The following is a 21,453-nucleotide window of genomic DNA, read 5'->3' on the forward strand; positions in this document are numbered from 1 at the left end:
TCATAACCAAATATTCATAATCAATTATAACAAGTTATGATTGATTATTAATATTTCTTTGAGCTAACTCGTTACACAGTTATAGCAAAGCTGTCGTAATGGTAGACAAGTCACTAGTCTAAAGAAAACATCACTGTAGTCAAGTGAATTCAAGTCACCTCCATTTATAAAGTGCTTTTTCCAATACAGATTGTTTCAAAGCAGATTTACAGTGATAATAGGAAATGAATGTTCTAGAATAAAGTCATTGTCTAGCTTAAGTACGTTTTTGATCGATTAATTTCCGTTGTAAAAATCATTAGTTATTAACTTAAGGGCCGCTTACACAACACCGTTTTCAACTGAAAACAAGTTTTGAAAGCAATACCGTTATCATTTCCGTGTAAACTTCAGAACGTGAATCTGTGAAAACGGTGACGGCATTCACATGCACATTACATGTTTAGTCGATAGGCATGCGCATTTGAATGCATGTGCGCGGCCCACATCTGGTACGTGTGGATTCCACGTATGTCATTCCTCCATATGTCACCATATTTTTAAAATGACCCAGGAACAAAACAAAACAAAGCACATAAAAAAGCACACATATACAAATACAAAATAAAACCACGCAGAACATTATTTTAGAGTATTCTGCTGTTCTGGACCATACAGCATAGGCTCTTGCAGTTCTATGTCCTTGGACTTCCGTTTATCATTCTGTACTTTCCTGTTAATCTGTATGATGGCCACCCATAACAGGATATATCCTAACAACCGGAGACAGTTGACCAGTCCCAGAAACAGGAACCTAATGAGGGTCACATTACATTTTAGCATGGATCAGTTGGGGCTACATAGAATACTCCTGCCAGATTTGCTCACCTAAAAGTCTCAGTGGCATACATTCTGCAAGCGCCTCTTCCACCACATTTCTTGTGACCCCATTTCAGACAGGTAGAGTCAATAAGAGCCCCAAAGTAAATGGGAGCAGGAATACCACCTTTAAAAGAGTGAAATTACATTAAAAACAATGCTGTGCCAGACCTTTATGTGAATAACATCTGTGAATTAATTTCCATTCTTGGGACACTTCTTCTAAATAAACCCAAACAATACAAATGTGAACTTACCCAAAACTCTTAAAACTAACAGTAGCACGCCCACTGAGAGAGACTTCAGCTCAGGATCCACAATCCTGCAAGAACAGATTAAACATTTCATAAAAATTTCATCCATATAAATACAACGCATGTAAAGTAATTAAACAGAACCTCAATGAGATGATGAAGAAGGGAACAGTGCCCAGACAGTACACAAAGAAGGCGAAAGACTCCAACGCCAGATAGATGTAGAACATTATAGTACATCTGCTCTCTCGTGAACACTGTCCAAGCACTGCAGAGGAGTTCCCAGCACTCATTCCCCAGCTCTGGACACATGTGCAGTGGTGGAATGTCTGACAAAGACATGCAAATGAAAAAAATGAAAGAAAAGACATTCACGAGTTCACACGTACATGAAATCTAATGTAGTATTTATACGTATTTGGCTTGCTGTCCAGGGGAGGGCTCCGAGCTCGGAATTTTTGCCCGAACCCAGAGTACTCCCCCCTATACTGGGGTAGACCCAGCCGAGTGTGAGGTGATGGGGTGGTGGAGGGATGCTGAGAAATTTGTCGTGAGACAGAAGGTGAGGAAAAGCTTTATTTATACCGGCTTCCTCTTGAGCTGATTGGTTGATTACCTGAACGTGCTCCTCCCGAACTTTGTTACATAAAACTTCATCTCAAACACATGTAATAATGAATTTGAGGTCAACAGTTTAAGAAAGTTGTTCACCATATTCTGTCCTGTGCCACGAGTGAAACTGCAGCCTGCGTGACAAGGAGAGATGTAGGTCACTCCATTCTGTCCACACACTGGATCCCATTGGAAGTCAGGACACCCACAGTCAGCATTGCAAGAAGTGAGGACATCACTGCTTATATTCTGAACTTCTATATATCTGCTACATAAACAATTGATTATATTATATTACAAGCAGTGTGTTAAATGGATAGATTGAATTGATGGATAATGTATAGTTTCCATGATGCAATAAGAGTGTGACTGGAGATGAAAGTACCCTTGATAGGGCACTGTGACCCCAGCGACATCTGTATTTTCACAGCTAAGAGCAAAGTAAGGTATGGTGAGAAACAATGCGCCAATTGCAGTGAAAAACGACATTCTTGCAGATCCAGTTTAAACCTCTTCATTATCCACCCACTCAGGAACATACCCAGAGCCACAGCTGGAATAGATGTCACTCCTACAGAAATATATAAGCACACTCAGTTTAAACAGCCAGCAAATAATAATTACAAAAAAAAAAAACATGGCCGTAATCATGGCAGTTGTCACCTATGAGAAAGTTTGTCTTGGATGCACTTTGTCCAAACTGTTGTTCCAAATACTTTGGCGTATATGTTATGACTATGACAAAGGCATTGAATGCCACTACATTGGAAACCAGGTACAGGAGATAGATCTTGTTGGTGAGCAGACGCTTCAGAGACGGCCCAAAATCTAGAAAACAAGCAAATAAGCAAATATTTAGAACAATCTCTTTTATTTGTCATAGTAGACCATAATAACACTTTATACTTTATAATAATAACCACCAATAATTTCCTGAAAAGTCATATTCTTTGTTGATTTGTGTTACATAAATTTGATTTTCTGGAGGATCTCCTGGCCACCTATTCAATATGTATAATTAAAAGAGACTAAAACTGTAAAGCTCCATAGTGACACACACACACACACACACACACAAACACACACACACACACACACACAAACATCATAAAGTACTACATATGACTAATTAGTCTCAGTGACTAATTAGATTTAAACAGACCTAAATTGTATGCATCTAACCCTTGTGGTCTGTGTAAGGTTGCCATACCTTTAGCTATCTCTGTAATGCTGGGTGTGTGTTTATGTTGTTTTGAGGGGTTGTCTAGCTCATAGGTTTGGGGGTTTTCAGGTAAAGCTCTTGGCAGGAACCAGAGAGGCAAAGCAGCAAGCAGAGTCAACAGCCCAGAAACCACATAACCCAACCACCAGGCCCCAACCCATCGAGAGTCCTGAGGGGTGATGGTCACACTCTCTGATAATGAGAAGAAAATATACAAATAAACAATTTATATGAATATATATTAAAACCTCAACTGGGCTCACCACCTCATTTCACTATTTGCCCACTCCATATATTCTATCACACCTGCTATCAAGAACAGCATTTATACTCCACAGTCACACAGTGTCTGATCTCTGATAAGAACAAATGGACTTTTCTGGACTTAGTTAGTAGAGTTACTTGCCTCTTGTCCATCTCAGCTTTCCTTTATCGCAAGACTCCTTATCTTCATCTGTTCTCCATCTGTGTGGTTCCTATCTTACCTGTCCTGCAATCCCAACTGTTATCATCCTTCACTATCCATAAACTATATAAAAAGACCCTGCACTTGGGTTCACCATCAAACTGTGTGTGTTGTCTACCTGAAAGACTAGCCCTTTATTATGAACCCAGTGGGATCTTAACTTCTAAAAAAAAGTAAAAAAAGCTGATAACACTCCTCCTTTATCTTAACCACAGAGAGCAACCAGATCTTCATCCCTGCCATCTCTGTTGTTGAAATCAACCATCCTTTCTTCCATTCCCTTTTCCTGACCATAGAGGCCACTCATGGGCTATAATTCTCATAGGTAACAGGAGTCTCCATTGAACCTTTTGTTCTGGCCGCAAAGACCAACCTTAATCCTCCTTTACTACTCCACCAGCTCCTCCATGGTATTTCCATCCATCAACTCATTAGGGGTCCCTCCCTTCACTGGCTCCCTCTATGTCACTCCTCCCTCCAGTTTTACCTTGTTACCTCTGTCCATTGATTCTGCCAGACTCCTAGTTCCTTCAGCCTCCATGGCTTCATGTATTGGGCTCCCCTAATTCTGTTTCTCCTAACTTTACAGGGAGTCCTGTTTTCCTCAAGGTACCAAATGGGTCTGTTCTCCTGGTGACAGTAATGTATGGTGGTGGTAATGGCTCAGTCCATCTACAGCCTGAAGACCAACTCAGTGCTCCCAGCTGCATCTGCTGATGCTTCCTCTGAAGCATACTTACCCTGATCTGCTGCAGCATCGGAGATCCTTGTGGCACAACCCACACTTCTGGTTCCCTATGGTGGGTTTCTAATCTTCTAATCTGTTGGCTCTTCTGTGGTCTTCCACTCAGCCGGCTTTCCTGAGGCCTCATAGTCTGCCTTCCTATCCTGGGTCATTTGCTCCTCTGGCCTTTCCTGAGCCCCTGAGGCCTCCTGCTCCACCATCGTGTTCAACTGTTCTGCCACAATGGTTCCAGTTCTGCCATGGTGGTCTTCTGCTCTGAAAATGCTTCTGTGGTGGTCCCGTTTTCCAGATTGAGACCCTACTGACCCTCTAACTCCACCTTGACCATTACCATATGCATATACCATGAATATGAATATGTATGGTATTTTGTATTTGCATGGTACCTCAAGATTCTTGAGGAAGTACTACCATGGTACATGTCAAAACAAACAAAGTAATACTGCACTTCTTTTTGGTACTTTCTTGTTAGTGACTGCTAAGGTATAACATTTTTAACTCACCTCTATCAACTAAGCCAATGTCCACATAAAGTCTAGCACAAAGAGATCCTAACGAGTAACCGAAAATTGGCCCGATCACTCCGAGTGTGTGCAGGCAACCTACAGAAAAAAAAAATGGACTGAATCACATGAGGGACAAGGGTACTTTGGTATGAGATTAAAAAAAACACACACACACACAATCATTTTCTCACCAATGTAAAATGCAGAGTTTTCTGGGTGTGCATAATCATCTATGAAAGACATTCCCAAAGGAACGATGCTGGCTTCCCCGATGCCACGAATAATGTTTCCCAACAGCACAATCACCCATGTGGGCGAGCTTTCCTCTTCCCCTTTTTGGCATCCTGTACAACCCATATAGAGTGCTCTGTTGGGTATTTTACTGCAATTTACAATTAAAATACCCCATATGCTTCCACATATAACCATGCATTACCGGACACAAGCTGTTGAACAGTATTCTGGGTGTCAGATGAGCATGTGGATCTCACTGTGAAATTATCAGCATCATTAGTGTGGGCGGCAGCTGTATCATACTTGTACCTGTCAGAAACAAACAGACACATAAATAATAAAAGCATTTAAAATACAGATCTTCAAGAATACTTATCGTTATGAGGTGGATCTTTATTAAATATTTTAGTATGAATATGCTAATTAGGGGTATTATGTGATGGCCATCCATTAATTTATTCAACATAACATTAAAAGTAATTAATAGATACAATAACTTAAAAAACACATATTTTATAATCAACAAATCTCTTAAACTATCAGATAAGGAAATTATACCTTTTACATGATGCTTGGAATAAATTACATTTTTTTGAGTCATTACATTAGAACTTTTCATGGAAATGTTATGAGTTTTTTTTTTAAATCATATGAAACTGAACATGCCTCATTTGTCATTGACCCATGAACGTTACTCACCGGTCCATAATGAAGTGAGGTAAAGCCATTATCAGTGTCCCTATACCCATCAGCAGGACCCCTGCTCCAATGATCTTGGGCCTATGAAACTTAGCGCCAAAGTAGCTTACCACAGTGATGACCAACAGATTACCTGCAAGCAAATGTGACGTTATTTAACAAGCTCTATGTTGTGTCATAGAATACCATCAATCAACTGTCACAAATTCAGTCATATTACAGCCTCAGTGGTGTGACTCACACATCTCAACTCACCCATTTCAAAACTGCCATCGATGATACCAACAGTAGAACTTGGGATCTCAAACCGCCTCTCAATCTGAGTGATGGTGCTTTTGGTGTAAGCCCCCGTCAGGGATTTGGAGAAATAACAGAAGGCAAGTACACCAATAAAGATCTTTCCAGGCACAAGGGTAGAAAAGAGATTAAGTCAGAAGATTTAACCTTTTTTTTTTTTTTTGTCAGAAGTATAACAGCTATTATACACCACTATTAAAACAAATAATCAGCTAATAGTGGTTCTACACTTGTTGCTCGGTTAAACATGCATATGGTCAAAGACAATGTCTCTTGCCTTCAGACTTGGGGAGCAGCATTTGGCCTGAGATGTTTTCTTATTACTGTCTGAATACTCCATTGGTCTGGACTCAAAGAATCCCTCTGGGCTGCCCTCCTCTGTCATGGTGAACAATGGGCTAGTGAAGAGGAAAACAAATCACAAACTAATGAAAAATGAAAGAAGACAAACTCTGCAAAGTTGAAGTTGTGTGCTTATGTGGAAAAATAGAAACTGTAAAAAATGTAATAAGTGAAAAAAATACAATAAAAAAATAACACCAATAAACCAAATACATTTTGATACTATGTTGCACTGCCTCAGTGTCTTAAAAATGGAAAAAAAATAAAAATAAAGTTAAGAACTACTATTTAACAGACTTAAGCAGTTACAGTTTCTATCTTTTTTTCTTAAAAAAAGTGTCTCCATCCCCACTTCTATCATGTCAGAGATGATTCAAGGCAAAATACATCCTAATCAAATGCAAACATGATTAAAATATTATTAATTCACAATTTTGAAACACTCACATGTCTAGATGTGTCTTAGAGAAAAAGCAGTTGAATATGCAGTTGAAGTATGCCCAAAGCGGGATCTCTGAAAGTATATTTTTCACCTACAGGTTTACATTAGACAGTTTTATTAATCTTTAACTTGCAGAGTGTTCCTTTAACCCTAATGCGGATCAAACAAAAACCATCACATTTACATGCAGTAGGTTTTTACACAAGTTGTTTACATGCTGATGCCTTTTTGAAAGAGCAAAAACATTTTTCACCAAGCTGAAATTAACTAAATGACTATATTTGTGTTGCAAAAATAGGTTTTGAGATCCATCGAATTGTACTTATGAGACACTTTGCATTCTTTCTACTGAATAATAACAATGTACTAAATGCAGCTTGATACATTTATGCTGTAAATGAGTTACTGTTAGGATGCAATGTTGGTCAGGGAGAAGGTTTATTTGTATTTAAGTGCAAAAAGGAATTTCCAGTCAAAAAAGTTATGTCATGGGTATTGTGTTCCATCTATAGAGCGGTAGTATTTCTTTACAAAGTGACATTGCCAAATACTGGCCTAGCATGAATAATACAGCGTTTTTAGTTGTTTTCGCAGAACCGTGTGAACGGGGATTGTTTTGAAAAACGTTTCAGTTTTTAGTACATCATTGCCGTGTAGACATACCATAATTTATGACTTTAATTTCGACAGTATTCTTGTGTCTTTTTATGAGTATTTATATGGCAAATCGTATAAAACACCATAAATTTAAAAACATAGAGAAAATTTACATTAGACATATGTAAAAGTAATAATGAATTAAAACAAGATGAGCCATTAACAGCATCAAAAACACACAATGACACCAACCAACACAAATCTGCTTATTCTTGGTGCAATATGTATGTTCTGTTAGCAGTTCACACGTGCCTTCTCTGCCTTACGAAATAGTAAACATGCAGTTAATATGTACTAAAAATTGCTTAGGTTTGCAATGCTTAACCAGTTTTTCAGCTACTGGCAAACCCAGTGCCCTGTCAGACTGTTTTTGCATCCAATACACAATGTACCAATTATGTAATTTGTTGGTCTTTATTATTGGTTGGTCAAAATCTTTGGTCATTTCATGACTTACTAATTGATACTAATCGTAGCATAACTACCACGTCTATGGTTGGCAACTTATGCAATAACAAATAACATGCAATAACAAGTGATATGGACATTTTACATGTACATTACAATTATATCCATTTATATGATATATAATTAAAATAAAATATCAGCAATCCGATATTCTGTTACAGTTTTCTATTAAACATGTTTATGAGGTCAGATGACCTTATGTGTTGCGTCACCAACACCATAACAGGGCAGCTACATCATAACATCCCTAGTTCCCATTAGTCAGTCATGTTCGATATTCTGTCAGAACTGATTGACGTAATGAGATCTTGTCTGAGACTCCAATCACCTTTGAGTGGTAACAAAACAAGCCAATGCACATTGGCAAATGAGATTTGCATCTCAAACCACTCCCCATACATACGGGTAGAAAAGGCAGCGTGCAACATTCACGCAGCTAAGCTTTCGCTTTTGAGTACAGTTGCGTCTCTTTCAAGATGTCATTCCACCTGTGTGTTTCTGGATGTGGTTGTTTCCTGGCCCCCGTCTGACAGCCACGATCACTGCCTTGCGTGTCTGGGCCCTAAGCATGCTAAGGTAGCATTAGTTGATGAGTCATTTACCCATTGTGGAAAGATGATACTTGCGATGTTGAGATCGAGACTCCCAATAACTTGAAAAAGGGTCCACTGTGCTATTCCCTGATCTGGTTTCTCTATTCCCTCCACTTCAGTTAATACACAGGGTGATCTGAGGGTTATAGCGGGAGCTCTCCTGCCGGGTCAGTCCCCGCCGCCCTCCCAAACCTCTTTCGCATCACAGGCTGTGGAGCTTCTGGGTGAGGCTGCTGGTCCTTCCCATGAGGGACCTAGCATCTCATTTGGGGCTCCTGTGGAGGACCGGATGTCGATCGCTGCATTGGAGGGCAGGCTTGAGTCCTCTGGGAATGAAGACTCGGCTGCACTGCCCCCTTCGTGGAGAATAGCGCTGTTCGAGTTGATGATTTGTAATTTGTAAACTGTGATACATGTCAGGATTATTTGATGAATAGAAAGTTCAAAAGAACAGCATTTATTTGAAATAGAATCTTTCGTAACATTATAGCCTGCACCTGAATGTGACACTGAATGTGTCCTTGATTAATAAAAGTATTAATTACTTAAAAACATCTATTGACCCCAAATGTTAACTGTATACAATACTTTTATGAAATAATGTATATCTATAACATTATTATTTGTTAGAAAGAAATTCTAAGTCAAGTTAAATTAAATGGTGCCCTTGTGTTTGTGATGTGATTTTTATTAAAAAAAAAAGTTTATTAAATGTTTATGTTCAGGAAAATTCTGTGAAATTTGTATAAAATCTGGTTTAAATCTATTTTATTTGTATAAAATGTATTGTTCATTGATCTCTTTAAATAGATTTTTAACTATATAAGGTCGCACCACATGACATTTGTTAAGGCTACGGACAATTCATCTAGATGAAAAAAAACTAAAATCACTTAAATTAAATTTTTAAATGAATTTAGGTGTACACAACATCCTTAATGTTTGAACAATTGCAACAGGTATTTTTTTTTTTTTTTTTTTTGTATTTTAAAATTGGCCTGTTGAAAATCCTTATACATCATTGACCCTTGTATTATGCTTTTCATACTACATATCATTTCAAAGCAGCTTTATAGAAAATGCATGTTTCTGTGTTACAAAACCACAACAGCATTTTATGAGATGATATCAGAAAGTACAGTTGTAAGATAGTATAATTTATAGTATTTACAAATATTATATAGGCCTATGCACTAAATTAGTGTGCATTTTAAAGCAATGATAACATGATCGTTTTGTATAATCATCCATGTGTGATGTTCTGGAGTCCTTGCAGGGGTAGGTGTTCTATTCCATCTATTCAAAGGTGTCGGGTCATCTGAAGTCTTCATTAGAGATGCCAACCTGGAGCTGGCATAATCTGTATTTACCTCGTGATATTGACATTTGTAATAATTGTGTTAATTATTTTTTTAATTCAATTTATTTATTAATGCATTCAAATGGTGGCATGTGCAATAATTAAAGAATGATGTTGTTATATTTTTGTTCAGATATTTCGGTGTTATTTACCTTTCAAAATAGTTTAATTTTCTTTTCTGAAAATAGACACAATAGTAACAGGATCCCTAAAAAGTGTGAATAAGAGAAAAACCACATGGTCCCTAAATTGAGCTGATGATATAGGGGAGAGCGGGGCACAACCTAACGCTTTTTGACTTTCTCAGTTTGTGCAAATCTACTTATGGTTCAGAGTATTTATTTTTTCCCCACATTAATTTCCCACATGTCTAGTACAATTATGTGTTTTTGTTTTATTAATACAGTATATACTTTTTTCTTGATATAGCCCGAAAGAATGGAAGTGAAACGTGACAACATGCCCCATAGGTGGTGTACATTGTAACATGTGTGGGGCACATTGTAACATGACATATGACAGCTTAAAATGTTATCTGATCTAATAAAAAAAATATACAAAACAAACTAAAATATTTTCTAAATAAAATACAATTAAAAAACTTTTTCATATAAAATAATGGCAATTTTTAATAATTAAATATAAACTCATTTTTGAGTTTTGACTACGAACACAGGAAAACACAGCTATACAACATAGTTCAAAACAAATAAATAATTAGTAATTTCTGGACATTGACTCTCAGTCTTTATTCACCTTTTTCTCACGTTTTCTCAATAAAATTAATAATAGTATAGAATATAATAGCATATTTCTAATAGGGGCACATTGTAACGCAGTGTTACAACATGCCCCCGCCTGCACAACTGGGATTTAAACCCTGCGAGTGTCTTCTGCTAGTTAGCGAAGCATTAAAGAACTATCTCAACTGTTAAATAACATCTTGGAGATTAAAATAATATCAGATTTGTCTTATTTTAAATAAACACAAAAAATAGAGATGAAAAATTAACTTAAGTAAGAAATTTACTTTTGCTATGGTTTAATAAATGTCTATGGATATCTTCCAAAAAGAAAATAATTTTGGCGGATTTTTTTTTTCTATATAGTGTTGATATGGCAACTAGTAAATAAACAAAGTTCCGTCATCCAAGCATGTGCGGAAGTATTTAAAACAAGCGTGTTACAACTAACCCCGCGTTAGGTTGTGCCCCGCGCTCCCCTACAATAATTTAATAATACTGTAATGATGTAGGCTACCTTTATATGTTTACAGTCCATTTTCGCTGATAGCCTACATCAGTATTATTTGCATTTCAAAATAGTTTATTATTCTTTCATTCTGAAAATAGACACAAAAGCAGCACAATCCCTTAAAAAACGTGAAAAAAAGAAAAACTATACGGTCCCTAAGTTAAGCGTGAGCGAACAAACGCGGAAGTTCACATATTTTAAGGTGGAACGGAAAGCGTCAATAGCGAATTAGAAGCTGGATTCAGCCTCCTTTGCAAATAGTGTACGCGGACCTATGAATATGTTAATTAGCCCCTCCTCCACTCATTCATGCCAGCTCACAGATTCTCTCGGCCAACTTACTGAGGTAAACGCTGCGCAGTGGTATCTCTTTGCAACGTCGGAGAAAATGGTAATCAATATGATTAGCCTTTTGCTTGACTATGTTATCAAACAGCTAATAGTGTGTTGCTAATGTTACACAGAGCATGTTCCCAGTGGTAGTTTGTGACGTCAGAAACACCAGCGATTTCAAACCGCGTTTTTGAGACTGTTTTAAATTCAATTCAATTCACATTTATTTGTAGGCTATAGGCTAACAGTTTTCACAATACAAATAATTTCAAAGCAGCTTTACAGAAAATGCATGCGTCCATGTTACAATTTAGAGTGATCAGTTATCAGAGGTAACTGTCTAAGTTATGTATTTCAGAAATGTACCTATACAAAATCACAGTTAGCGAAAAATGTATTAAACAATGTAGTAGGCCTACTTGTTTGTTAACAAATGATTATGACATTTAGAAAAAAATGTAGCCCTGCAGTTTTAAAGAGAAAATACTTAGCAATGGTGTTGACTTATGAATTTTCACATGGTTTCTAAAAGTATATTAAAAACACCACACAGACATTTAAACAACATTAAAAACTTGATTATAACCACAGGGGGACTTTAAAAGATAGGCATGCAACCTATTTACATTATTCCAACAACCAAATTAAGCCTCAATTATTCCATGCATAAGTTTCACAAAACGGCTTCACAAATAACAGAAGTGCATCAAAGTTTTTATTGCCTATTTTATTGTCATGTGTTGAAAACACGAATAGCAGTCAAATCCAATAGGCCATTGCCAAAACATGGCATTGGACCACTTTATAGCAGCATTTCCTTTACTTCTTAATACATTTTTATACATTTATACATGGATATAGCAAGTTATTGATAACATTATCGTTATTATACTTAATTTTCATGAACATATATGTACATAGGTCATTTAAATATCTTTCAGTGGTGTATGAGATGGGGGATCCCCAAAATGAGGTGCCAGATCAGATTAGTTAATAAAAAACAACAATAATCATAAGATATACAATTATCATTATTTTGAATGATAATAAAGTATTTATGAATTATACAAAATAAATACATACATATATATAAATTAATAAATGTTTACTTTGATTTTGTGCATTATTTATCCATTAGCAAACTAGGAAAGTTTGACTGATCACCCAAGAGCAATGGGAGAAGTGTCAGCAGACAGCATTACAGTAGAGATGCTCAGAGAGGCCTGTGGGACAGTGAGATTCAGCCCGCTGGATGTGATCAACACACCAATGATCCCATGGTGCCAAACCACACTGCCGCTCAAAACATCCGGCGAAATTCACATCAAACTGGAGAACATGCAAAGGACGGGTCGGTTTGTGTCTGTTTGATTTGGTTATGGTTGCATACAGTGTAGCATACAAAGTTTTTAAACTTGTCTTTTTTCGTCCTGCAGGTTCTTTTAAAATAAGAGGTGTTGCAAACCAGTTTGCCAGGAGACTCAAAGGAGACAATTTTGTTACCATGTCTGCTGGAAATTATGGGAAGTCTTTTGCGTATGCATGTAAGCATTATGGATCCAAAGGCAAAGTGGTGATGCCAGAAACCGCCCCCATCTCCAGATCTCTGCTGATACAAGTATTCCACACTTTATTTATACATTTTGTAGATGCACTTTTTTCTTTATTGAATCTTTAACAAAACAAAATGTGTCAAACATTTGTAGAGTTTGGGAGTTGAGGTTGAAAGAGCGCCAACTGCTCGTCTCATGGATGTTGTTAAACGATGTGTTCGAGAGGACAGCATGACCTTTCTACATTCCTATGATGATCCGGACCTTATCGCTGGACATGCCAGGTTAAATACATGTCTGGGATTTAAAGAAATAGGTCATCCAAAGCATGAAAATCTTTCTTTATTTACCCCCTTATGTCATTCCGAACCTGCATGACTTTCTTTAGTTTAACACAACAGGAGGTATTTTGAGGAATGTTCACTGCTTTTCCTCTATTGTGAAATTGAATGGTGACTGTGACCAGTGTTGGGGAAAGTTACTTCTAAAAAGTTATGAGTTACAAATCGCGTTACTCCCTAAAAATTAACTAATTGTGTTACTTTATTATGGTAAGTAATGTGCAATGTTACTTTTGCATTACTTTTTCCCACCTGGGCTGGGCTTGCCTATTTGTTTTTTAATAACAACAGTTATGTTCTTGGCAAATGTAAAGTTCCTTTCACACATTAAAAGAGAAATGAATAAGCCTCATGCAAATTCACGGTTGTACAGTAGAGGGCGCAGCTCAAATTAAACTTTTTTAGAATTCAAACTTTTCAGCTGTGCTGCCATTTTGGATTGCAGAAGAATAGGAGACAAAAGAAGAAAGTTTAACACTTAATTCTGCAATAAAAATAAACACAAATGTTATGTTTATCTAAAGGTATTTTTACTTATTTGTATGGTTGAATTGAATCACTGATGGTCAGCTACAAAGACATTGGTTAATAAAGTGAGATTAAATAATGTATATTTGTGTTATTTAACATATTTAATTATTTCAGATTTGGTTGCAAAAACTAGAAAATAATGTAATACAGCTCAGAGTTGGTAAATGATGGTGGCATTTTCATTTTGCATGAAATATTGTATTATAATTGGTTCACTCATGCTAGTGTCTTTTTCCAATGATAGCTTAGGTTTTGAGATCCTGGAGGTTGTGCCCTGTCCAGATGTGGTGGTGGTTTGCTGTGGTGGAGGAGGGTTACTTGCTGGTGTGGCAGCTGCCATCAAACTGTCTGGTTGTGAAAACACAAAAATCTATGGAGTGGAACCAGAAGGAGGTGAATATGATATCAATTACCTTTTAAAATTGATGTTTGAGAGTCGTGCTCAAGAAATGATGCCATTTAAAAAATGTTGCCTTGCCAAATAGCTGAAATAAAATCAGTTAAAGGGGACATATCATGCTAAATCCACTTTTTTAGCCCTTAAATGCATTTTGTTGTATATTTGGAGTGTTTAGAAGTACAGAAAAGTTGAAATTATTCTCTTCAGGTGCTTCGTTGATATCTTTATATTCTGTTTTTGTCATATTTTTCAACCCGTTCAGATTTTTCTGTTATCTATGACGTTTTGTGAACTAATACGTCACAGTATTTGTAGCGGAACTGACAAATAAGGACATTGACTTCCAGCCCAACACTTCGAGCAATCCGCCATTTTTATTTCTCGCTGCAATTTTGTAGTCCAAGCTAAAAGATGCAGAAGTTACGAGAGGGTAAGTTAAAATGTTCGGTTGTTGGATGTAACCCACACGCTTCATTACACCGTCTAATGTAGATGAACTGCCGCGGCGCATGTTTGACTGAAAGAACGAGCAGAGAGAGAGAGAGACCCGGTCGCGCGCACGCACTCTCTCTCTCTTCGGAGCCAGGCGAAAGTGTAAATAAGACACCGTCTCCAAACTAGACGCTGTCTTGCTCTCTCTCCCTCGCACATATTAATCAAAATAAATCGACACGGTGGTAAAAGGTCGGAAGACCAAAGTTTCATGTGTAAATACAGTAACACACCATTGCGATACATCCATATGAAGACGTTGTTCTGCAGGTTCGTCGTCTTCATTTTCATCTCGATCCGGCTCCGACTCTGGCTCGAACATGTAAGGCTGGCTGGACAAGTCTTCCGTTGTTGACATTTTGTTAATAACGTGTGAATAAAAAGTTTCTGTGCCGCTATAATCGTATCTCTGCTATCAAACTACAAAAATGGCCGAACGGGGTGGAGTTGAACCGAGTGTCACCTCTGCATCCTGGAGAGGGGACGGGGTATGAAGTGTCTCAATTGTATTTAAAGAGACCGCACCAAAACGAGTTGCTCTCAGACGCACATCAGAAAAGGGGTAAAAAAGGGGCCTGTGGAGCTATAATAATGAGGAATTCAGACCCAAGCATTGCAGTTCCGCTTTATATAGACTACAAATGTATGATTTATATGTTAAAAGGAACGATTTAAAAGCATGATATGTCTCCTTTAATGCTTATCTCTGTAAAGCTGCTTTGAAACAATCTACATTGTTAAAAGCGCTATATAAATGAAGATGACTTGACTTAACATTTTTGTATGGTTTTAGTTGTAGTTAATGATAATATCCCAGCACTGAACCTTAAAGCAATTGTATTAAGAAAAAGTCATGTAAATCATAATTAAATTAAGATATGTTTATGATCTAATTCCCTTAAAACTAGGGTAATTAATGTTTTTCATAAACACTCTTTGTTATACTGGTTAAAACTCTCTTCACAAACAATAGAAGTGCTCTTAATATAATTTTTTTAAATATATTTATATCTTCTGTGGAAGTCTCAGGACCAAAAAATGATCGTCCAATCATCGCATGCGGTCCGAACTAGAGATGCACCGATTGATCGGCTGGTGACCGGAATTGGCCGATTTTCACGTGATCGGCCGTAACCGGCGACCGGCCGGTCAGCCTAACAAATGTCGATTTTATGCCGGTCAAATGCACTCGGGCGCCGCATGATTAACATCGCCCAACATCAGCATCACACGTGCACACGGAACACACATGTAGAAAACCTTGTGAATTACGTCCGTTCAGACCGCAAGCGCGTATTTTTTTTCGGCGTGCATGTTAATCAATGAGTAACGTTACATTCACAACGGGAGCAGGAGCAGCGCGTGAGCGTCAAGCAGGAGCGTCGCGAGCAGTGAAGCGCGTGTTTCGGCGCCGAGTCTATTTGCTGCACTGCTCGCGCTCAATTAAAGGGAAAGCACACTTTTGATGGACAAAATAGCCTAAATAGGGTTTCACAAAAAAAAGTGCCCAAAATGTACAGAATTTGCGTGTTTTAACAAGAACTGGAGTAGGCTATGTCAGGAAAGAAAACGAAGACTAATATTTATAGAAAATGTACTTACCCATTTAAACTTGTTTTATTATTCAGTTTGTACAAGTGATTGCAATAGGCCTGTGTGTGTGTGTGCTTTGAGAAATATCTTTATACAGCAAGGCTATATTTATTTTATTTTTTATTTATATATTATTTTATTGTCATTCCCTGTTTTCATACAGACTTTTAGTTTGCTAAATACATATAAAAAAATTATTGGATATTGAATGTGAAAAGGAAATGGTTCTTCCATAACACTGCACTTTAGATGTGTGTGAACTATGCAAATTGTAAAATGTTCTATTACAGAAAAGATATAAAATAAATATTTGTGTGTGCTGTAAAGTGGTTAGAAAAAATGAAATCGGAATCGGCTAAAATCGGTATCGGCAGGTCAAACTTAATGAAAAATCGGAAATCGGAATCGGCCCAGAAAATTGTAATCGGTGCATCTCTAGTCCGAACGTAATGATAGGGTGTCCTACCTTTGCACACCCTGCTTGAACCTGCATTAGCACATTCAGTGAGGCTGTAGTAGTACAGTTGTAGAGCTCCACAAACAAACTGTAGCCTCCTTTTACAGTTCCTTCTGAACCAAAACAACGAGCTTATGCTGCGTTCACGCAACCCGTGACCTTATCGGAGTTGTTCAGGTGCACATTGTTAAAACCTCTTGATTTTCAACAGCGTGTACAATGTACAAGAGCTTCATTGAGAAGAAGCCTGTTGGTATGGATGCTAAAAGCATCGCTTCGGGGCTAGCGCCACCATTTGCAGGTATGAAATCTACTTTAAATGAAACTTTACAACAGTGTACTTTCTTATAACTTTCCATTATTTAAGATTCAGGATTTTTATTTGAGCTAACTAAAACTTGTATATTGAACCTCAGGTACCTTGCCGTATGAGCTTTGTCAGAAGTACGTGGAGGACATTGTGCTGGTGACCGACGAGGAGATCAAATCTGCCGTTTCCACGCTTTATAAGGCTGGTCTCGTTGTTGAACCTTCAGGAACTGCGGCGTTCGCTGCCGTCACCAATGACAAAATACCAGATATCAGTGACAAGAGTGTGGTGGTCATTCTCAGCGGAGGAAACATTGGCAAAGACGAGCTTAGCAACTTCCAGGACTAAGCTCACTCGAAAATTAATCAAAAATAGTGGCCATGTACTCCAGAAAATCATTATATAGAAAACAGCAGTTATACAAAATGTCTCCTTTTGTGTCCACAAACGTAATAAAATAATTCAGGACACGAGGGTGTGAAAATTTCTATATTTGTTGAGTCGATGAATATTCCTCTAGCCACAATCGCTTGTTTTTATGATTTAATGCATTAATTATCATTTAAGTGCAAAACACTAAAATTGTACAATAGCCAATAAATATTATTAGATATGAAAACACTGTGAATAAATAAACGTCAGTGGTCATCATAAAAATATGAGGTTTTGAATCATCCCTTCTGCTTTATCTGTGCCAAGTTTCTTTTCAATTTTAAAGCTACACTGTGTGATTTTTTTCCCCCATCTAGAGGTGAAATTGTATATGACTACCCAGTGAATATTAGTTTCTGTTCCTCTCAATTCCGAGAGCGTTTTGACTCCTACGGTGACCGCATTATTCCAAGATTAACAAGGCTTCCAGTTATCACTTCGTCCATGACAATAATAAACAATAATACGTCTAAAATGAATAAAACTACAGGACAGATGTCAGGAGGTAAACGTCACCCTTGGAATCGGCTATCCCAGCATAATCAGATTAGGCTAACGTTACAATGTGTACAAAGTAAAAGCAATTAAAAATAACTAAAATTTACAGTGTCCTTTTTTTATATAGCTTAAAAAATTGTGCCTTTAAAACTATTCATCACCTGTGATCTGTCGCAGCACAGATTTATGTTACAAGGTAAACAATACTTTTTCACCATTGACGCGAGGATGAAGTTATACTAGAGGTCGTTCTGGCGTTATGCACAACCATGCTATGGTTAGACAAGCAATAAAACTTTGAATTTACACAAATGAATTACAACAGGCTGAATTACCTGTCGAGAAGAAAGCAGGCAACCTCGGCGTCCGTTTTAAAATCTTTTCTCCTCATGAGCTCTTTCCATCTGGGAAAAGTTACTCCAATATTGACTATGGTCTTGCTGATTTGCCTGTCACGTTGACATTTTAATTATCTCTTTCAAATGTGAGTGAACACACACAGGCTTTCAAATCTGCCGGCACTCGCGAGCTCGCGAGTAATCTCCCCCTCGCATTCGTCACGGTGTCACTGAGTGAAAAACGCAAAAGGCGAAGCTTGAATTTACAGGTATGTCCCTCTTTGGCTAATGTAGTTTCAAGATGGAGGGGCAACATGGCGACCGGCATTCTAACCCCTCACCCGTATGTACTTTCAATGGCAGATTATAAACTTACGAGAATACTTTATTACTTGAAAGAAGTAAATATACATTAATGAGCACATATATTTTTGAAAGAACTAAGTGTTTTTTTGCTAAGAATCAACTAAAAAGATTACACAGTGTAGCTTTAAGTTTTTTTTTTTTTCCAGTGTGATTTGCTAACTTGCCTAATATGCAGTGTTATACATATTGTGTTGTTTAATCTCTTTTTAACATTCGTAACATTATTAATATTGACAACTACAGTCTCTTTTTGCATATTTCACATACTTGAGGTATGAAATGAGTATTTTAGAGATCAAAAAGTTTATCAGAAGATGCCTTGATGGAAAGTGAAAATTTGGCTTTTACATTTAAAGTAAACATGCATATGATATATATTATATATACATATGATATTATAAAGGACTTGATTCTTGTTAATGTACAAATTGACACATCAGTTATAAATAAAATGTCGGCTCTGTGATGAATTGCTTGTGTTCCTCTTGTAAGTCACTTTGGATAAAAGTGTTTGCTAAATGCATAAATGTAAATCATACACTTTAAATTAGCCTCTCTCAGTCTTTTTAGATAAATCTCATTAGCTTACATTTTAACAGCTCACACACACACACACACACACACACATATCTGCATTAAAGGGATACTCCACTTTTTTTGGTAATAGGCTCATCCCCCCAGAGTTAAATAGTTGAGTTTGACCGTTTTCGAATCCATTCAGCCGATCTCTGGGTCTGGCAGTACCACTTTTAGCATAGCTTAGCATAAATCATTGAATCGGACGAGACCATTAGCATCTCTCTCAAAAAAATGACCAAAGAGTTTCAAAATGTTTCCTATTTAAAACTTGACTCTTCTGTAGTTACATCGTGCACTAAGACCGACGGAAAATGTAAAGTTGCGATTTTCTAGGCTGATATGGCTAGGAACTATACTCTCATTCCTGCGTAATAATCAAGAAACTTTGCTGCCGTACCATGAGTCCAGCAGGCGTAATGATATACGGCAGCAAAGTTTCTTGATTATTACAAATATCGAAACTCTTTGGTAATTTTTTTGAGAGAGATGCTAATGGTCTTGTCCGATTCAATGATCTATGCTAAGCTATGCTAAAAGTGGTACCGCCAGACCCGGAGATCGGCTGAATGGATTCGAAAACGGTAAAACTCAACTGTTTAACTCTGGGGGAGTTGTAAAATGAGCCTATTTCCCAAAAAAGTGGAGTGTCCCTTTAAAGAATGTTAACAATGTATCACAAGATGCTGATTTTTTTTTCCTATCATCAAAAAGTACTAATTTTCCCATTTTTTCTGTGTAGAATATCTGAAAAGTAGAGATACAGCAAAATAGCCAATGAACTTCAAGATTATTTATTTGTAAAAAATATTATAAAACCAAGGAATTTCAAATAAATAGGCTTTTGTTTACAGATCAACACCTATATATTCTCTATGCAACATCTTTAGTGGCCATCCTGCAAACAACAGCGTCCAAAAGGCTGCCACACTTTTCCTCCTGCGGTGCGACTTTGTAGAGCTGTAAAGAGAGAAATACATGTACTTTCAATAAACAATATTGTTCAACATCAGTAGTGTCTAAAAGGAGACCAACCTTTTTAATTTTTGCAGCATCCATCAAATCGGACACTTGATCAACAGGAATCTGTTGTCCGTCCACCTTTGAGACGATGTCATCGACGTTCAGGTTCTCTTCTTTATTGTGTACTAACACAATATGAACCGCACTGTCACTGTCTGAGACCCCGAACCTTTTGAACGCTTCGGATATCTGCGAGGTCCAATAAACTTATTGTTAAAATTGCACCCTGTAAACCAAATAAAGTTAGTGTCAGCTGTGTTTCTGTACTGGAACGTCACTTACGTTGTTTGTGGGTGAAAGATTAAAAATTATTTCCGAATAAAGGCTCCGGGTTTTCATTTTCCCAATTTCATGTAGGTGAACTGCTTTATTTGCTGCCACCAGGATCTGGAATGCGTCCACAACCTTTACAGAGAACAAGAAATTAGTAAATATACAGCAAAACTATGATAACAGCAGAACACTAGGAAAAGGTTGCATCACTTACCATATCATAATATCATAGTAGTACTATAGTATACCATGGTAAATATTCAAAAACGGCGATACCATCCAAAACATCTGCTATATATCACAGTATTGCCATGATATGATAACATCCAAAACATGGTATTCCCATAGTACTTTTTGAGACCATAGTATTTCGGCGTCAACTATGTATAACATTGGGGTTTTTACACAAAGTTAGAATCATAAAAATACATACATAATTACGTGCTCTTACCATTGATGGATTGATCAAGGCGCCTTTTATTTCTCCATTCACTGCCATTTTTCTCAACTCCGTCGCATTTTTCACATCTTTGAAGAGCAGTTGAGTCACTGTATATTCAGGAAACAGTTCTAAGTCTTGTGTAAGCTGCATTATTAATATTTTAATGCCTCCTGTACATCAACTGTTTTTAACGTTAGACAGCACGCGCTACCCAGTGTGTCCACGGACGGAATAATAATAATGTGACACCGTCATTTGTTGCTGGGAATGTTCCGTTTTGAGATCAATGTTGGTGATATTCCATATATTTTAAAAATGCATTCGTTAAATAGTCTACGGTCAAATCTTAGTTTATAAAAGTATAAAACAACTATAGAAATAAAAAAGCACTAATGCAGTGCTCGGTATTAAAGTAAAATGGGCGGGGGCTATATCGGCCCAAAAGTCGTTTCTAATTGGTCAACCTAAATAATAATAACACTGTAT

The 21,453-nt window shown here is 37.2% G+C and overlaps 2 protein-coding genes and 1 pseudogene across 4 annotated transcripts; 1 reads left to right on the top strand and 2 right to left on the bottom strand.

Moving 5' to 3' along the window:
* Positions 1 to 466: 466 nt before the first annotated feature.
* LOC307157591 (solute carrier organic anion transporter family member 1C1-like) lies at positions 467 to 6,278 on the bottom strand (annotated as a pseudogene). Its single transcript, XR_013824053.1, has 14 exons — positions 6,171 to 6,278; positions 5,852 to 5,993; positions 5,597 to 5,729; positions 5,100 to 5,206; positions 4,855 to 5,007; positions 4,661 to 4,759; positions 2,935 to 3,138; positions 2,388 to 2,552; positions 2,110 to 2,295; positions 1,824 to 1,989; positions 1,257 to 1,441; positions 1,116 to 1,180; positions 868 to 985; positions 467 to 793 (listed from the first exon to the last, which is right to left on the bottom strand). The product of XR_013824053.1 is annotated as a solute carrier organic anion transporter family member 1C1-like (transcript).
* A 4,894-nt stretch (positions 6,279 to 11,172) lies between these two features.
* srr (serine racemase) lies at positions 11,173 to 17,708 on the top strand. Of its 2 annotated transcripts, none has more exons than XM_079869778.1 (7): positions 11,173 to 11,400; positions 12,481 to 12,693; positions 12,779 to 12,960; positions 13,049 to 13,179; positions 14,012 to 14,160; positions 16,921 to 17,010; positions 17,126 to 17,708. In XM_079869778.1, exons 2-7 carry the CDS (start codon positions 12,516 to 12,518, stop codon positions 17,365 to 17,367), a joined length of 972 nt encoding a protein of 323 aa, XP_079725904.1. In that variant the 5' UTR covers positions 11,173 to 11,400; positions 12,481 to 12,515; the 3' UTR covers positions 17,368 to 17,708. The 2 variants fall into 2 exon arrangements, with proteins under 2 accessions (XP_079725904.1, XP_079725903.1); XM_079869777.1 differs by having other exon boundaries at positions 11,173 to 11,355.
* A 2,295-nt stretch (positions 17,709 to 20,003) lies between these two features.
* On the bottom strand, positions 20,004 to 21,370 carry tprkb (Tp53rk binding protein). The gene is made up of 4 exons (XM_079869780.1): positions 20,977 to 21,370; positions 20,535 to 20,657; positions 20,265 to 20,441; positions 20,004 to 20,189 (listed from the first exon to the last, which is right to left on the bottom strand). Exons 1-4 carry the CDS (start codon positions 21,115 to 21,117, stop codon positions 20,103 to 20,105), a joined length of 528 nt encoding a protein of 175 aa, XP_079725906.1. The 5' UTR covers positions 21,118 to 21,370; the 3' UTR covers positions 20,004 to 20,102.
* Positions 21,371 to 21,453: the final 83 nt, after the last annotated feature.

Source organism: Squalius cephalus, assembly GCF_949319135.1.
Source record: "Squalius cephalus genome assembly, chromosome: 4".
Lineage (NCBI taxonomy): Eukaryota > Metazoa > Chordata > Actinopteri > Cypriniformes > Leuciscidae > Squalius > Squalius cephalus.